Source organism: Bufo bufo, chromosome 2 (genome assembly GCF_905171765.1).
Source record: "Bufo bufo chromosome 2, aBufBuf1.1, whole genome shotgun sequence".
Classification (NCBI taxonomy): Eukaryota; Metazoa; Chordata; class Amphibia; order Anura; family Bufonidae; genus Bufo; species Bufo bufo.
In genome coordinates, this window is record NC_053390.1 from 282,938,244 (window position 1) to 282,953,428 (window position 15,185).

At 42.4% G+C, this 15,185-nt stretch overlaps 1 protein-coding gene across 3 annotated transcripts in view; it reads right to left on the bottom strand.

Annotated features, from left to right (window-relative positions):
• Nucleotides 1-15,185, bottom strand: part of SLC8B1 (solute carrier family 8 member B1) — a 58,418-nt gene that overhangs the window by 9,801 nt on the left and 33,432 nt on the right. For all 3 annotated transcript variants that reach the window (XR_005776197.1, XM_040416626.1, XM_040416627.1), the window contains exons 4-10: nucleotides 14,938-15,090; nucleotides 12,686-12,738; nucleotides 9,623-9,680; nucleotides 6,427-6,532; nucleotides 5,759-5,926; nucleotides 4,809-4,916; nucleotides 2,003-2,059 (exon numbers count right to left, since the gene is read on the bottom strand). Coding sequence is in view for 2 of the 3 variants with exons in the window: in XM_040416626.1 (XP_040272560.1) it covers nucleotides 2,003-2,059; nucleotides 4,809-4,916; nucleotides 5,759-5,926; nucleotides 6,427-6,532; nucleotides 9,623-9,680; nucleotides 12,686-12,738; nucleotides 14,938-15,090 (703 nt within the window). In the remaining variant the exon portion in view is untranslated. The remainder of the gene's footprint in view (nucleotides 1-2,002; nucleotides 2,060-4,808; nucleotides 4,917-5,758; nucleotides 5,927-6,426; nucleotides 6,533-9,622; nucleotides 9,681-12,685; nucleotides 12,739-14,937; nucleotides 15,091-15,185) is intronic.

Consider the following 15,185-nt stretch of genomic DNA (forward strand, 5'->3'; position numbering starts at 1 on the left):
TCTGCCCAATATACTGAATACTATGAATAGCCCCTGGCCCCATCTTATATGAAGGATGGCCTTATGCCTATCCCATGCATGCTTAAACCCCTTCACTGTATTTGCAGCTACCACTTCTGCAGGAAGGCTATTCCATGCATCCACTACTCTCTCAGTAAAGTAATACTTCCTGATATTACTTTTAAACCTTTGCCCCTCTAATTTAAAACTATGTCCTCTTGTAGCAGTTTTTATTCTTTTAAATAAGAAATGTATTCATTTGGAGCCAAAATCATTTTTTCAATTGGTCTTTATTAAAAATGTTTAGCGCTTTTCCCTGCACAGCACTGAGTTTATCTAGTAGCAGGATCTGAATTTTCACTCTTTTCAAACAGGCAGCCCGAGCTGATGGGCTCCTCATCTCTGACCTTATAAACACTCATTATAGCTCAATTCTTATCTTTCTGATAAGAATATGGCTTAAATAAGTAGTTATGATGTGTTAGCAATTTAGAAATAAGGTTTATTAGGGCACAAAGTGAAAGTACCATTCACACAGGTAAACAAACAGTTAACCCCTTGTGACAGAACGGCAGAATATTTTTAATAAAGGCCAATTGAAAAATATATTTTTAGCCCAAAATGAGCAAAATGCAATCATAAAAGAAATTTCCCCCCAAAGGTGTACATAGCCATTAAGGTGGATTTAGATTGCCCACTGGGCAGGCAATTATCAGGAAAGGACTGTTCCTTCCTGATAACTGCTTGCTCATTGGTGGAGGTGAAGATCTGCATTTACATGCAGCAATCACCTCCACTGTATGAGGAGGAGAGATGTGTTCTACCATCACTCTCCCTCATACAATATTATTTTTTCTGGGCAGCAGATCCCTGTTTACACAGTACAATCTGCTTCCCTGAAACGATTATTTAGGGGTCTGCATTAAAGATCATTTCATCCAAAGAACAAGTGTTTTGCTCGTTCATCGGGTGATCTGCAGCACCTTTAAACAGCCTGATTATTGGGAACGAGTGTTCCTACTAATGTTTGTTCCCGATAATCGGGCCGAGTAAATCCGCCCTTAGATGCAGTAAGTCACCTAGCCTAGGCTCTCCAGTTAACAATGCCGACTTCTGGCTCTTCATTGATGTCTTCGTCTGTTTCAAGGTCCTTCTAATCTCATCACATGCCTGCTAATTGATTGCAATATCCAATCCAGGTAAGGAATCCAGTCCTGTACTGCTTACTGGCCTCTCTCGGCTTCTGCACATGTGCAGTAGCAGAGTGATGCAAGACAGAAGCAAGGGGTTGGAGTCTCCACCTGCACCAGATACTGCAGCTTGTGAGTCAAGCACTAGTAGGAGTGTTTAGATTGACAGCTCATGAATATGCCAGACTCTTCTCAGCTGTAGAGCACAGAACCAACTCTTCAAACACTGCATGGGAAAAGTTGGATAAAGAATGTAGGGGTACAGGGGCTTATTTAGAAATGAGCAGGGATTGGAGGTGCAACTACAAGAGGAATTTATCAGAATTGGCACTGCAGAAATCTGGCTTTACAAAGTTGCAAAATCTGGCTTTAGTAACTTTTTTAGGCTTATTTTCACAAAAAATGTTTACACCACTCTCTCCAGCTTTGAAAAGTGGGTGGGAAAATAGGCATGAGTAGCCATGTTGTGTCAGTTTCACCCCTGATTTATTACTGCAACTTTTTTTTTTAAAGTCGCAAACTCAATTTAGTGGAGAAGGGGGGGGGGGGGGGGGGGGGATGGGGGGGAAAAAAAAAAAACCACAAAAACTAGTGTAGTGTTTCTAGGTAAAAGTGTTAGGTTCAAAGATACGGCAAATTTACGCCAATGCAAAACAGACTTCAAATATTATCCTCATGATAAATTCCTCCCATGTGGCTATGTGATGACATCAGTGTAGTTGGTGATTTGGATCCACACAAGGTTGGGATGTTCATCTGATCTGGGACTGTCTATATATGGGTCTATAAAGAAAATCATTCTAGCATCATACCATACTCTGAGCCATGAGGGGTGGGGGTTGAGTTTTCTTCTGTGTCTGTTCGAAACTCTGAGAAAAAAGGAAGTAACAGAGTAGGTTTCAGTGCTTTGCAATTGTTAGACATAAGATAACACGGCACATCATGGTAAAACTGTTGTGTAATGGTGGTTGAAATGCTAGAGCTGTAAAAGGGTTTGGCCCATGCACAACATAAATGTATGAGTACTGGGGGTCTGATTTTTGGGACCCTTCCTTCCCCATGTGATTGGAGCTGTAGTGCACAACATGCCATTCACTGTCTATGGGGCTGCTGGGTACAGTGGTCAGCTATCTCTGGCAGTGCCATAGGTGTGACTGGAATGGTGGACACTCTTTATTCACACAGAGAACCCAGGGTCCTCTGTTCTAAGGAGTTGGACCACTGAAATCCCAGATGATCCTGATAGCTGATAGACTAACCCCTTTATCACCTAGCTACATTTATTATCTATCCATTTAAGTAAAAGAACTGAAAGAATAGCCTGGTCCTGGACATCCAGAGGGACAACTCTGTTCTGGCTAATACAGGATCAGCATCCATATGCATACACTGGTTAGCCATAACAATACAACCACTTGACTAATATTGTATAGGTCACCTTAATGCCACTAAAACAATTCTGACATGTTGAGGCATAGACTCCACAAGACCTTCATGATGTCTTGTGGTATCTGGCACCAAGATGTTAGCAGCAAATTCTTTAACTTTTTCTTTTTTTCACATCCCCCAGATGCTTGTTCAGATTGAGATCTGGCGAATTTGAAGGCCAAGCCAACATCTAGAACTCTTGGGGCATTCTCACCAGTGTGCAGCTACATAGCCCTTTAAAGAGAAACCATCACCATATAATGCAATCTGCAGGCAGCATGTTATAGAGCAGGAGAAACTTTGTAGATTCATATATAGTACACAGAAGATACACTATAATTGATTGATAGCATTCTCTGTGTAAGTGTGTATACAGAGATAGCTGTCAGTCACTGATGGATGTACACGGAGGAGGTGTTATCAGTGATTGATAGCATTCTCTGTGTAAGTGTGTATACATAGATAGCTGTCCCTGAGATTTAAATTTATCAATTAAAAGTTTTACGCAATCTTTTCCCATAAAACTATTCCGTCTGCTCAACTCCTCCTGCTCTATAACGTGATGCTTGCAGATTACACTGCCTTTCATAGTGACTGGTTCTCTTTAAGCAAGCTGTGATTGTGTGTTCTGACACCTTTCTATTTTAGCCAACATTACTTTTCCAGCAATTTGTACCACACTACATCTTCTGTGGGACTGGATCAAATGGGCTAGCCTTTGTTCCTCAGCCATACTAATGTGGCTCTTGTCAAATTTACTCAGATCCTTATGCTTGCCCATTTTCCTGCTTCCAATACACTTGCTGCATAATATAGCTCAGCCTGTGACAGGTGCCATTGTCATGAGATAATCAATGTTCTTTGCTTTACTCATCAATAGTTTTAATATTGAGTATCAGTGTGCGAGAAATAATATTTTCAGAAAAGTATCTATAAATATGCGCTACCATCAATGGCAACTAGATGTGAACAAAGCCTTGGAAGCTCTAATGAGTCTTGGCACTATTTTATCTAACTGTATAAAAAGATGTGTTTCAGCTAACGTCTTAAGGTGCCCATATACATTAGATGTTAGTCAGCCTGACATTGATAAATGGGGGGTTTTCCAAAAGAAGAATCGGTCATTTTGGATTTCATCATACTATACAGTGAACAAACTTTTGATATATCCTAGTGACATAATAAAGGTTTTGATTGTGGGGGTCTGAGTGATGAGACCCCCAACGATCGCTAGAACAATAAGAGAGAAGCCCTCACACAACGTGTTGTCTCTCCTCGCAGCAGGAGACAGGCTCAGTTAGAAAGTCTATGGGCAAGATTTATCATTCGCTCAAGTCAGAATAATGGAGTGAAAAAGTCAAAAAGTTTTGCGCAATCGCTTAAAGTGCGCAAAAATTAGCAACTACACTACACTTACCAGTTTTATGAAAGTGGGCGTGTTTTCTTATGTAAATGAATCTCTAGACAGATTTACTATTGCAGCAATTTAAAAAGTCGCAAAAAAGTCGCAAACAAAAGCTCAAAATCACTCCAGTGAGGACCATGCTTATCTTATGCGACTTATTCGTAAAGACGTGCGACTTTTGTAAAGCCGCTTACTGACGGATAAACTGCTACCGTCAAACCACATTTATTACAGTCTTAAAGGGCCAATCATAAATCTGACTTTGCTAAAACTGACTTTAGCGATATGTGAAAGTGGAGTGAGCTGTCAGAGTAATGATAAATCTGGCCCTGTGAGTGTCTCAATTCCATCTCCGGCAGCTAGAAGAAAGCTTTTTGTGAGAGCTTCTCTCTCCTCAGTGGGGGTCTCAGCGCTCAGACGACCACCAATCAAAACCTTTGATATGTCGCTATGACATATGAAAAGCTTTATTAACATGTAGGTACACTTTAATTCTTTGTTCCCGTGGATTTCAGAATGAGAAATCCATTGTTCCTCCTCCCCAAGGAAACACACATACAACACTTGGCTGGGCCAAGGATGTATGTGTATGGGAAGAATAGCCGTCAGGCTGGAAGATCGTTTCGACAACTGCTTTTGTATTTGCATAGGCAGCTTTAGTGGACCAATTATTTAGTCTGTACAGAAACAAAAATCCCCAAAACACCACTGAGAAGAATTTGAAGAGTGAAGTGCCTGGGAAGATTATTGTCCTTATATCTCAGAGTTCCCAAGAAGGCTCCTACCTGGTTCATCTAAGCTGGGGGCAGACAATAGCTGATAACGCATTCTCTGATAGACCCAGGTGGAAAGGACAACCACAAGGACATAAGCCAGGTAGAGCAACAAATACACTGTTTAAACACAGAAGACACACATTATCATCATTATTAATTATTGCAAAGGAAATACCATGCAACAGATCTGAAGCTCTTCATGATACCTAGAAAGGCTGAATAACACGACTATAATGATGTACTGCTTACAATGAATGGTTGGTATACAACGTAAATGCCACTGGATAGTTAGGGCTCATGCCAGGGGCGTAGCTATAGGGGGTGCAGAGGTAGCAGTCGCTACCGGGCCCAGGAGCCTGAGGGGGCACAAAGACCCTTGTGCCACATAAGACACTGGCATTATAGAAAGTGCATGCTGGTCAATTTACACCTCTGGCTGGAGGGAAGAGGTTAGGTTAAGAATTTGGCATGAGGGGGTGCCCTTTCAATGTTTGCCTCAGGCAGCAGGAAGGATATGTGCTCCCCTGCCCCTTGCCAACAAGCACTGAGGGACGGGGGCCCAAGCTGAACTCTTGCACCAGGGCCCATGAGCCTTTAGCTACGTCCCTGGCTCATGCACACAGCTGTAGATATTTTTGCGGTCTGCAAATTGCGGATCCGCAAAACACTGATACCGGCAGAGAGCCTGTAGCCGATTTTTTTTCACTCCTTCACAAATGTCCCATCCTTGTCCGCAAACTGGGCAAGAATACGACATGTTCTATATTTTTTTTGGCACAGACATGCGGACGTGGACAGCACAAAATGTGCTGTATTTTTCAAGCCTCATTGAAGTGAATAAGTCCGCAAAAAATGTGCATCGGATGTGGACAAAAACCACAGTCCTGTGTATGAACCCTTACTAAAAGATGCAGTTAAGACATAATGTATGCTAATAGTTAAATAAAATAAAGACATACCTAAAACATCTGGCAAGCTTACATAACCCCGATAGAGCACATAAAATGTGAGGAAAACGGCAGACATATAAAACACAATGTCTCTCAGAAAGGGACGAGAAGCGGCTGTAAATGGTTTCACCAGCGCAATGCCTCCAGCCACCACAGTGGTGACAAATACACCAGCACCTGGAACAGATAGGGAATTTCACTACTACACATATAGAGGTGAAAAGTCTGGTTTTACACTTCTTTGGATGCAACATTAAAGGGGTTCTGCAGTTTGTTTTGACTGATGATCTATCCTCTGGGACACCCGGGACCCCCGCCGATCAGCTGTTTGAGAAGGCAGCGGCGCTCCAGCAGTGCCGCGGTCTTCTCACTGTTTACCGCTGGCCTAGTGACGTCACAACTAATATCAACTGGCCTGGGCGGGGCTAAGCTCCATTCAAGGGAACGGAGCTTAGCCCCGCCTAGGTCATTGATACTAGTCATGACGTCACTGGGCCTGCGGTAAACAGCGAGAAGACCGCGCCGCTGCCTTCTCAAACAGCTGATCAGCGGGGGTCCCGGGTGTCGGAGCCCCGCTGATCAGATGCGGATGATCTATCCAGAGGATAGATCATCAGTTAAAACAAACTGCAGAACCCCTTTAACCTACAGAATTTTGTAGTTACAATAAAACATACCAAAAAGGGCACCTATGGCTAACCCAGCAGTTCTCGAGTCGGAGAAAGCAGCAACCGCACTGAACACATCAGGAGCACCGTTGCCAAAGGCAAGAAATGTGACACCATGGAGGTCAATCGTAAAGGAAAAAGTCTCATCTTATGCAATACCTGGGTTTCTATCACTTATATTCAAGTAGGCAAAGACAAAGCATGCAGCAGCTTATGAGGCGAAGAAAGAAAAACAGAAAGAGGGACTGTCAGTATGCAAGTGTGCCCCTTTAAAGACAGAGCACTGGGGAAATACTTCCAAAGTAAGGTGCCTCCTAGCTGAAGACCAAAACTAAATTGTCTAAGCCTCCAGGCCCCTTTTGACTGGTGACCCGTTCATTTCATTGGGGCCGCAAAAGATGTGGACAGCACACCGTGTGCTGTCCGCATCTGTAGTTCCGTTCCTGCAAGAAAGATAGAGCAAGTCCTATTCTTGCCCGCAATCGTGGACAAGAATAGTCATTTCTATCATAGTGCCGGTCATGTACGGTCTGCAAAATGTGGATTTCACACGGCCGGTATCCGTGTTTTGCGGATCCGCAATTTGTGTACTGCAAAACACTACGGCCGTCTCGAATGAGCTCTTAGGCAGAGTACTGGCTCTTCTTAATGAGACCAGCTGTGTATGGTATAGACCCATCTAGCTAGTGCCACCTTCTGGAAGTGGCACTAACTTTTCAACTTGGACATGAAAAGGGAAATAATGCTCCATAGGGAAAAAAAATATGCAAAGAGGTATCTGCCAGAGAAAGAGACTTATCTCGCTAGGGCCACCTTCTGGGTGTGGCTCCAACTTTTTAACAAGCCTTGAATCTAAAATGGGAAGATAGCCAAGCCAAATATCCATCCATAGACCGCTTTTTCGGGTTGCTTGCCACTCATCAGTACGGAGTAGGATTGTGGCTGGTGACTCATAATACTTGTAGTTTATAATCCGTCATTATATCCCGTTTTGGACATCAGCATTCAATGCACTGATTTCCTTGTGAGACTGCTTCAATGGGTCAAAAAATATTAACAAGTAGAGCTGCAGTGTAAAGCATAGAGGAACAGAGTTTATGGTAGATCATGGTACCTCAGATTCCCTGCAATCAACAGCAAAACTTAATTAGAAATAATGGATCAGAGTTAAAAAGCAGCCAACACTAAAGAAAATACATTTCTGGTGATCACTGCACTAACTGTTGTATAAATATTCAGTGTAAAATTTGATATCTGCCTAAATATACAGTCCCTTTAAGAGTTATGCACTCAGCATCTATAGAATTACATCCTTCTACAAAACATCCAGACATCCTGTGAAATGGGTATACTATGTGATGGACGGCTTGGCATCCCGACTGGTTGCCTCGGCCAAATCGATGCTTCCTAGTGCTCACCGAGTACTTCCAAGCACTTCACCGGACACCATCAGCACTGTAGTCCCCACTTCCAGCGGCCTCGCTGTCCTCCACCCACCCTGTGCCCAAGACCAGGATCTAGCTTCCAGTTGGTAGAACAGTAATCCCAGGGGAGTATAATACCGATAGCAATCCCCAGAGTAAATATAGCTGTTCCCCCCACACATGAGATGAGACTATGTTGAGGGTGAAACAAATCAAGAACTCCCTTTATTGAAGACCAACTCAGTATATATACAGTTCAAGAAGTCTAACATAACTCAATCATACATGAACAGCATGCAAACAGTCATCCCCTCCCCAGTGTCTTAATGAAAGAATAGGGAGAGAGGAGACACATGTGATGGGATTATCTCCTGAGTGTATCATAGGGTGATCTACTCCTCTACACCGGAGTCGGCTATCTTAATCCTATCATTAACACAATAGAACAAAGGGACAAATAAACTAACACATCCATTGGGAGTCTCAGTGCAGTTTTAACCCTTTTTGTGTTGCGGGATTCACACCCTGCACCTTTAATGGGCAATAGGAAAGATGTGGCCTATAACTCCATACATAAATCAGGGTTAATAGTTCCTTGTAACCCCAAGAGGTCTGAGGGGGGTCTCCATAGTTCTGGGTCCATATTCCGTAGAAAGGAGGCTAGCCTTCAGGGTTCTCCAGCAGCCCCATTGACGGTTCAGTCTGTCACATACTACACCTATAAGCTGTCCCCTTATGATACAGCTTATGAACCTTGTGGGACAGCTGGGAAAATAAATGACACTGCTGGAAGATTCTGCTACTTGTGAATGCAGATGTGAGGATGCCTGTTTTTACTGTATAGACCTCCTCTTGGCAGTTTCAGTACTTGTAACTCTATGGGGGTCATTTATTATCCAGAAATACGCCTATATTAGGCGTATTACTGGCACAGATTGCAGTGCAACTGTTAGTTGCGCCGCAATCTTCAACTTTTCCCCGCTCACGTCAGGTCTAAAAAAAAAAGTGGACGTGGCGCAGGCGGGGAATGGAACGTCTCATTTACTATTTTCTATGACCGTTTTAGGCGTAGAACATGGTCTGGCTTACATTTAGGCTGGTTTCACTCAAGCGAGTGTCATTCTCCAGACTTGCAGTGCAGCTCCCGTCCGGAACTTCCAGCACTGCCAGGGTCACATAGCATTATATTGATTTAAGATGCTATGTAACCCTTACAGTTCTGGAATGTATTGGATAATATTGACAGCATTATGTCAGTGTTATCCAATACATTCCAGGACTCTAAGGGTTACATAGCATCATAAATCAGCGCTGTGAGTCCGGAGCGTGACATTCACTCGTGTGAAACCAGCCTTAGACTGGCACTGGATGTGCCAAAGTAATGTAGAGGCCGGAGCCTCTTCATAACTTCGGAGGATCCACTGCCAGATATAGGGGTGAGCAAGACTGGCGCCTAAAATGCCAGTCTTAATAAATGACCCCCTATAAGCTTACTGCACTGACCCTTTAGAAAGAAGCCTGCTTTAGGCACCTACAGCCAACGACCTACAGCACAATTTAATTCGTAAGTTCATGTTTGGAACATTAACAAATGCATGAAAATACAGTTATGTAAATGATTGAATGAGGAGGATGAAAAAAAAAAAATCACAAAAATTGGGGGTGGGTGGTTTTATAATTTGCCCAAGCTGATGTCAACAGAACATGAATGGTACCACACTGCACTACGCCGACTTCTATACCTAAATCAATAAATCAATAAACATTTAAAAAAAGGATACAGCTACATTATGGGACAGTCTGAGCGTTCGGGAGATTGCAGACAAATTCGGACAAAAGCTGGAACCAAAAAAATAAGAAAGATGGTGATAAAAAGAAAAACATATACTCAAGTACTCGACAGTAATGAATTACAGTAATGAATTAAAATGCAATATTTCACCAATGTGTGTATTTACATTATTACAAAAATATATAAACAATGTGTAATGAATACAAAATGAATTTATCATGGAGATGGTAGACTGGGCCAGAATACCATAAACTTAGAAGTTCTGGTAAACAGTATCTAGTATTTATTAGTTGGTTTCATATCTTTAAGAGGTGTCTGATACCGTAATTCAAATTAGATTAACCTCTAAAAAAAAATGTAAGTAATTTCTTAAAAGTTATCCCACAAATGAAAAAAATACACACACATTATATATATAAAACACATACCATTATTTTAACTATATTAATGCAAAAAACAGCTCTCCAGTGTCATTTTTATCCTTTTCAGTTTTTTCTTACCCACCGTTCTGCAGCTCTGGTCTCTTTACTTACTGCGGCGGGCAGCAGCTCATCACATGTGACAGTCGAGCACTTGCATCTCCCAGGAGCGCATAGCAACTAGCTCTTGCTAACCCTGCCCCCCTCAGTTCTGAAAGCCCTGCTCTCCAGTGTTCCTCCCCTGCATTAAAAATAGTCCCTTATACACAGCCCCAATGATTCCACTGATAAATAGCACTATGGTATCTAATTGGCATGCAATGCCCCCTTTCCATTTCTTTCTCCATTGTCCTGATGTATGCTTCTATGAATTTAAAAAGAGAAATAAATGAAAGATGTCTGAGCTGCTTTACCTGCTTCTCTCTGAGGCCACTACACTAGTTTCGGGAGGAGGGTGTGAGCAGGGAGCTACTGAGCATGTCAGTCCACCAGGGACTAGAAGAAGAAACTACAGGGGGTTCTACTTTATTTGAAATGCCCTATTCATTACATAGTAAGGCCTCTTTCACACGGGCGAGAATTCCGTGTGGGTGCAATGCGTGAGGTGAACGCATTGCACCCGCACTGAATCCGGACCCGTTCATTTCTATGGGGCTGTGCACATGAGCGGTGATTTTCACGCATCACTTGTGCGTTGCGTGAAAATCGCAGCATGCTCTATTTTGTGCGTTTTTCCCGCAAAGCAGGCCCCATAGAAGTGAATGGGGCTGCGTGAAAATCGCAAGCATCCGCAAGCAAGTGCGGATGCGGTGCAATTTTCACGCATGGTTGCTAGGAGATGATCGGGATGGGGACCCAATCATTATTATTTTTCCTTATAACATGGTTATAAGAGAAAATAATAGCATTCTTAATACAGAATGCATAGTACAATAGGGCTGGAGGGGGTAAAAAAAATAAATAAAAAAAAATTAAAATTTTTTAACTCCCCTCATCCGCTTGTTCGCGCAGCCCGGCTTCTCTTCTTTCTTCAGGACATGGGTAAAGGACCTTGGATGACGTCACTGCACTCATCACATGGTCCATCACATGATCCATCACCATGATGGATCATGTGATGGACCATGTGATGAGTGCAGTGACGTCACCACAGGTCCTTTTCCTCCTGCACAGCAAAGAAGAAGAAAGAAGAGAAGCCTCCTGCACAGCAAAGAAGAAGAAAGAAGAGAAGAATGCTATTTTCCCTTATAACCATGTTATAAGGGAAAATAATAAAATCTACACAACACCTAACCCAAACCTGAACTTCTGTGAAGAAGTTTGGGTACCAAACATGCAGATTTTTCTCACGCGCGTGCAAAACGCATTAAAATGTTTTGCACTCGCGTGGAAAAATCGCGCATTTTCCAGCCCAAATCCATGACGCCTGTGTGAAAGAGGCCTAATACTTTTCATGGGATGACCCCTTTAAAACCTGGCTATGTTATGTGTGACCCAGGTCAGTGAACAAACCTCCAGCCAACAACTTAAAGTGTAACTGTCATTCTTTTTTTATTTGTGTAATGTGTAGGGGCAGTAATACTGACCATTTTTGTAATATATTTTAATTACTGAAATCGTACATTTCTATTAGAAAAATAGCTGTAAATTGGCCCATTTTGAGCTTTAGCAACTAGTAATTAAAATATATTACAAAAATGGTCAGTATCACTTGTTATCAATTGTTCTCCTGCTATGAATACATTTGAACAGACGAGTTAATTTGTCTTTATGTCTTCTCTTTATTAGCTAAGACACTAAACCAAGATTCCAGTAAATAAGAACTGCTGGAATGATTCTTTAAGTGATGGTGTGATAGCATTATATTTCATCATGCCTGATCTTTTGCACTCAAGGTAATTAAAGGGGTTGTCCAAGATTCTGATATTGATGGCCTATACCCAGGATAGGACATCCATATCAGATTGTCAGGTTTGGCTCCTGGCACGGCCTCTTCCTGGGCCAGTAATGTCACGTTTATCAGTCACATGACCTAGGCAGTGTATGAGCTAAGCTGCAATAACAAGCACGTCCACTATCCTTTGGATGGAGCTGTGCTTGGTAAGCTGCAAGGAGGCCGCAGCGCTCCTGAGGACTGCTCATCAATACCAGAGTCTCAGAAAACCCCTTTAAGCCTCCCACCACCAGAGGTGCAAGGGTCTCCTCTTCCCATTCAGATCATATTTGCACTTGGCCAAGCAAAGTGTGCATCTGTATGGGGGGAGCAGTGGGGGTCTGGAAGAACAGCTGTTGGACGAATGAGCAGTCAGCTGACAGCTACTGAAGGTCCATGGCCAGCTGCAGTTGCCGTGACCAATATGGTGACACTAAGGCATCTGAAAAAAGAAATACAAAAATTGTAGCAGGCTCCCTGGTAGATAAGCTAAATGAAAAAAGCCCCAAACTGAAAAAAACAACTAAAACGTTGGTCTCCGCTTTCCCTTTGACTCTGCCTGCAGGCATTTCATATATTTTCAGTATTTGCCATGTAGGAGATTACCGCTTTTCCTAAATGTACAATGCTGTGGAATATCATAGTGGCATATCAATAAAGGCATTGTAAGAGTAGGAGGTGACAAAAACACTAAACTTACAATTTCTCTGCAGTCACTGCAAGGATTATGAAGAGGTAGAGGAGCCATAGGGCCTGTTGAAAAAAAAAAAAAAAAAAAAAAAAAAAAAAAAGTTTGCACTCATATATTAAAGGAGTCTCACATTTATGCTTTACAAACACAATCTTTAAAGAGGTTATAGGGGTTATGTCAAGGTTGATGTAAAAATTTAAATCAGACTTCATATGGTACATGACAATTTCTTTCTAACAAAGCTAGAACCAGCCCTGTAACTATATCAACTCCTGGATCCAGAGATTTCCCCATTCATTGCTCTGTTAGATTATCTTCAGCCTGACAGCTCGGGGGATGTGTCCTTTCTGCTGCAGCTCTCTCCCTGTAACTGTCACAGCTTCTAACAGTCAATAAGGCTGTTGGCAGTTGAAGGATGGAACTGAGCATGTGTGACCACCTTGTTAGGTGGACGTGCACATTACTATATAGATTAAATACCCAGGGACACCATTATAATGATGTCAAGAGAATATCTTACAAATGGTGCATTTTGTAAAAGAAAGTAAACTAGTGGTACAGCCCCTTTAAAGCTCTATCATAAAAAGACTACGCACGAAACTATGTGTAAAGTATGTTCACACATACCAAATTTGTTGCAGAAAGGATCCAAAAAATGGTGTTACTGCATTTCAATAGAGCCAAATACCATATTTTCCGCTTTAGAAGATGCATTTTATGTCCACCAAAAGAGGGGGAAAAATGATGACAGTGAATGTTATAAAGTGAATACCATAATGGAAGCGCTCATTAGTATGCAGGAGGCGTGCGAAGCGTAGCGCTGCCTGTACTCACCGCTCCCTGGTCTCCGGACCCGGAGAAGACCAGGGAATGGTGAGTGCAGGAGAGACCTGCCCCCTTCCAGTTCTGACTTTCCCTCAAGATTCATTCACTCAAGTGAGTGGGTCTGCAAGAAAAACAGACAGGACATGGACATCGTCTGTGAGTGGTCTGTATAAAAATGTGTCCATGTTCACAGGCAAGAGCACAAACTAGTCTAACATCACCTATTTGAATGAGCCGTATTTCTTGCTAGGTGTATGGTCACTTATACTCTGTGGCTGCTGCATTTCTTTTAGTAGTTATACTGAGGACTTTTACTACCTTAATGTCAGTGTGTGGATTATGGAATAGTCTGCTGTGTGACAAGCAGAGAAATACTCTCTGCTAGTTGCCAGTGTACATATAAGTTATATACTGGCTTCACCTTTCTCCTCATCTGACTGTTCTAATGTCTCCTTATCACTTATTTTTGTTAACTGCAGCACTTACTGTGAGATATTACTGTTACATTAGCTGTAGTTAAAGGGGTTATCCAAGACTATAGAGATGTGCCCCATATGCCAAGCCCCTCACAATGAATATACTTACCTGGCTCCCCGCGCCGCTCCTGGTCCCCGCACCACTGCTGCATCTTCTCCCCATGCACAGATGAAAACATCCGGTGTCGGGGAGGAGCAGCCGATGGCAGGCGGGGACGAGCCTCCCTAGCATCGTGGGGGACATTTTTATAGTCTTGGATAACCTCTTTAAGCAGTGTGAGGGTATAGACTTGTAGATTTTATTAACAAAAGTTAGTGATAAAGGGACATGAGAATAAATAATGATAATGAATGAGAAGCAGCACTAAGGTGAATGAATCAACGAAAGACATTCGTCTTCTCTGTGAAGTGCTGCTCCCCTCTTTCCTGAAACCCTCATGTGCCTTGTTGTAAATACGGCCGGTCAGTCACCATTCTCCCCTAGAAGACTGAATTCAGAACTTCTAGAGGAAAACTCAATCTGTGAATCAGAACTTCACTCACAACTAAGTGTCCCTCAATGTGATTCTGTTTTGCACGCACTCATCTATAGGAAGTCTAAACCTGTATCTAATGCTGGCCAACCTTCCTGTGGTGATATGGACCTACAACCTGTCCTCATTCACACCCAAAGCAGCATTATCATTTCTACTGCCGTGTGGAAACTCTGGCGGTGTGCTCTACTGTTTGAATATCGCAATGGCTGAACACATTAAAAACACATCCCTAGGATCTCGGTTGATGAAGCTGTGAAATTAACCCTCAGATGGGACACCATTTTTCTGCTGGCAGTTTTTCATTTAAAAGTTGTCCTGTGCCAAAGACACCATTTGATATCCTGCTTGCCCACTTCAGTGCACAGAACAAGCAAGCGGGCAAACATTCAGCTAGTTCAAGCATATCAATGGTTAATATACTTACATACAGGAAGATAGCAAAGGGAAACAGTTCAGGAGGAAAACTGCAGAACGCCCCATCCAGATAGCTAAAATATCCATCCGTGTCATTGCAATCTGAAGTCCTCCTGATAAAATCACAGCGGAGGGAGACATTTATCTTCCCCACTTCTCGGCACTGCATACAATAAAAATATAAAAAAGTTAATGATTTAGCCGTCATAATCACATTTCTCATTTGTCTTTGTTAAATACGATAGGATCACACCATAC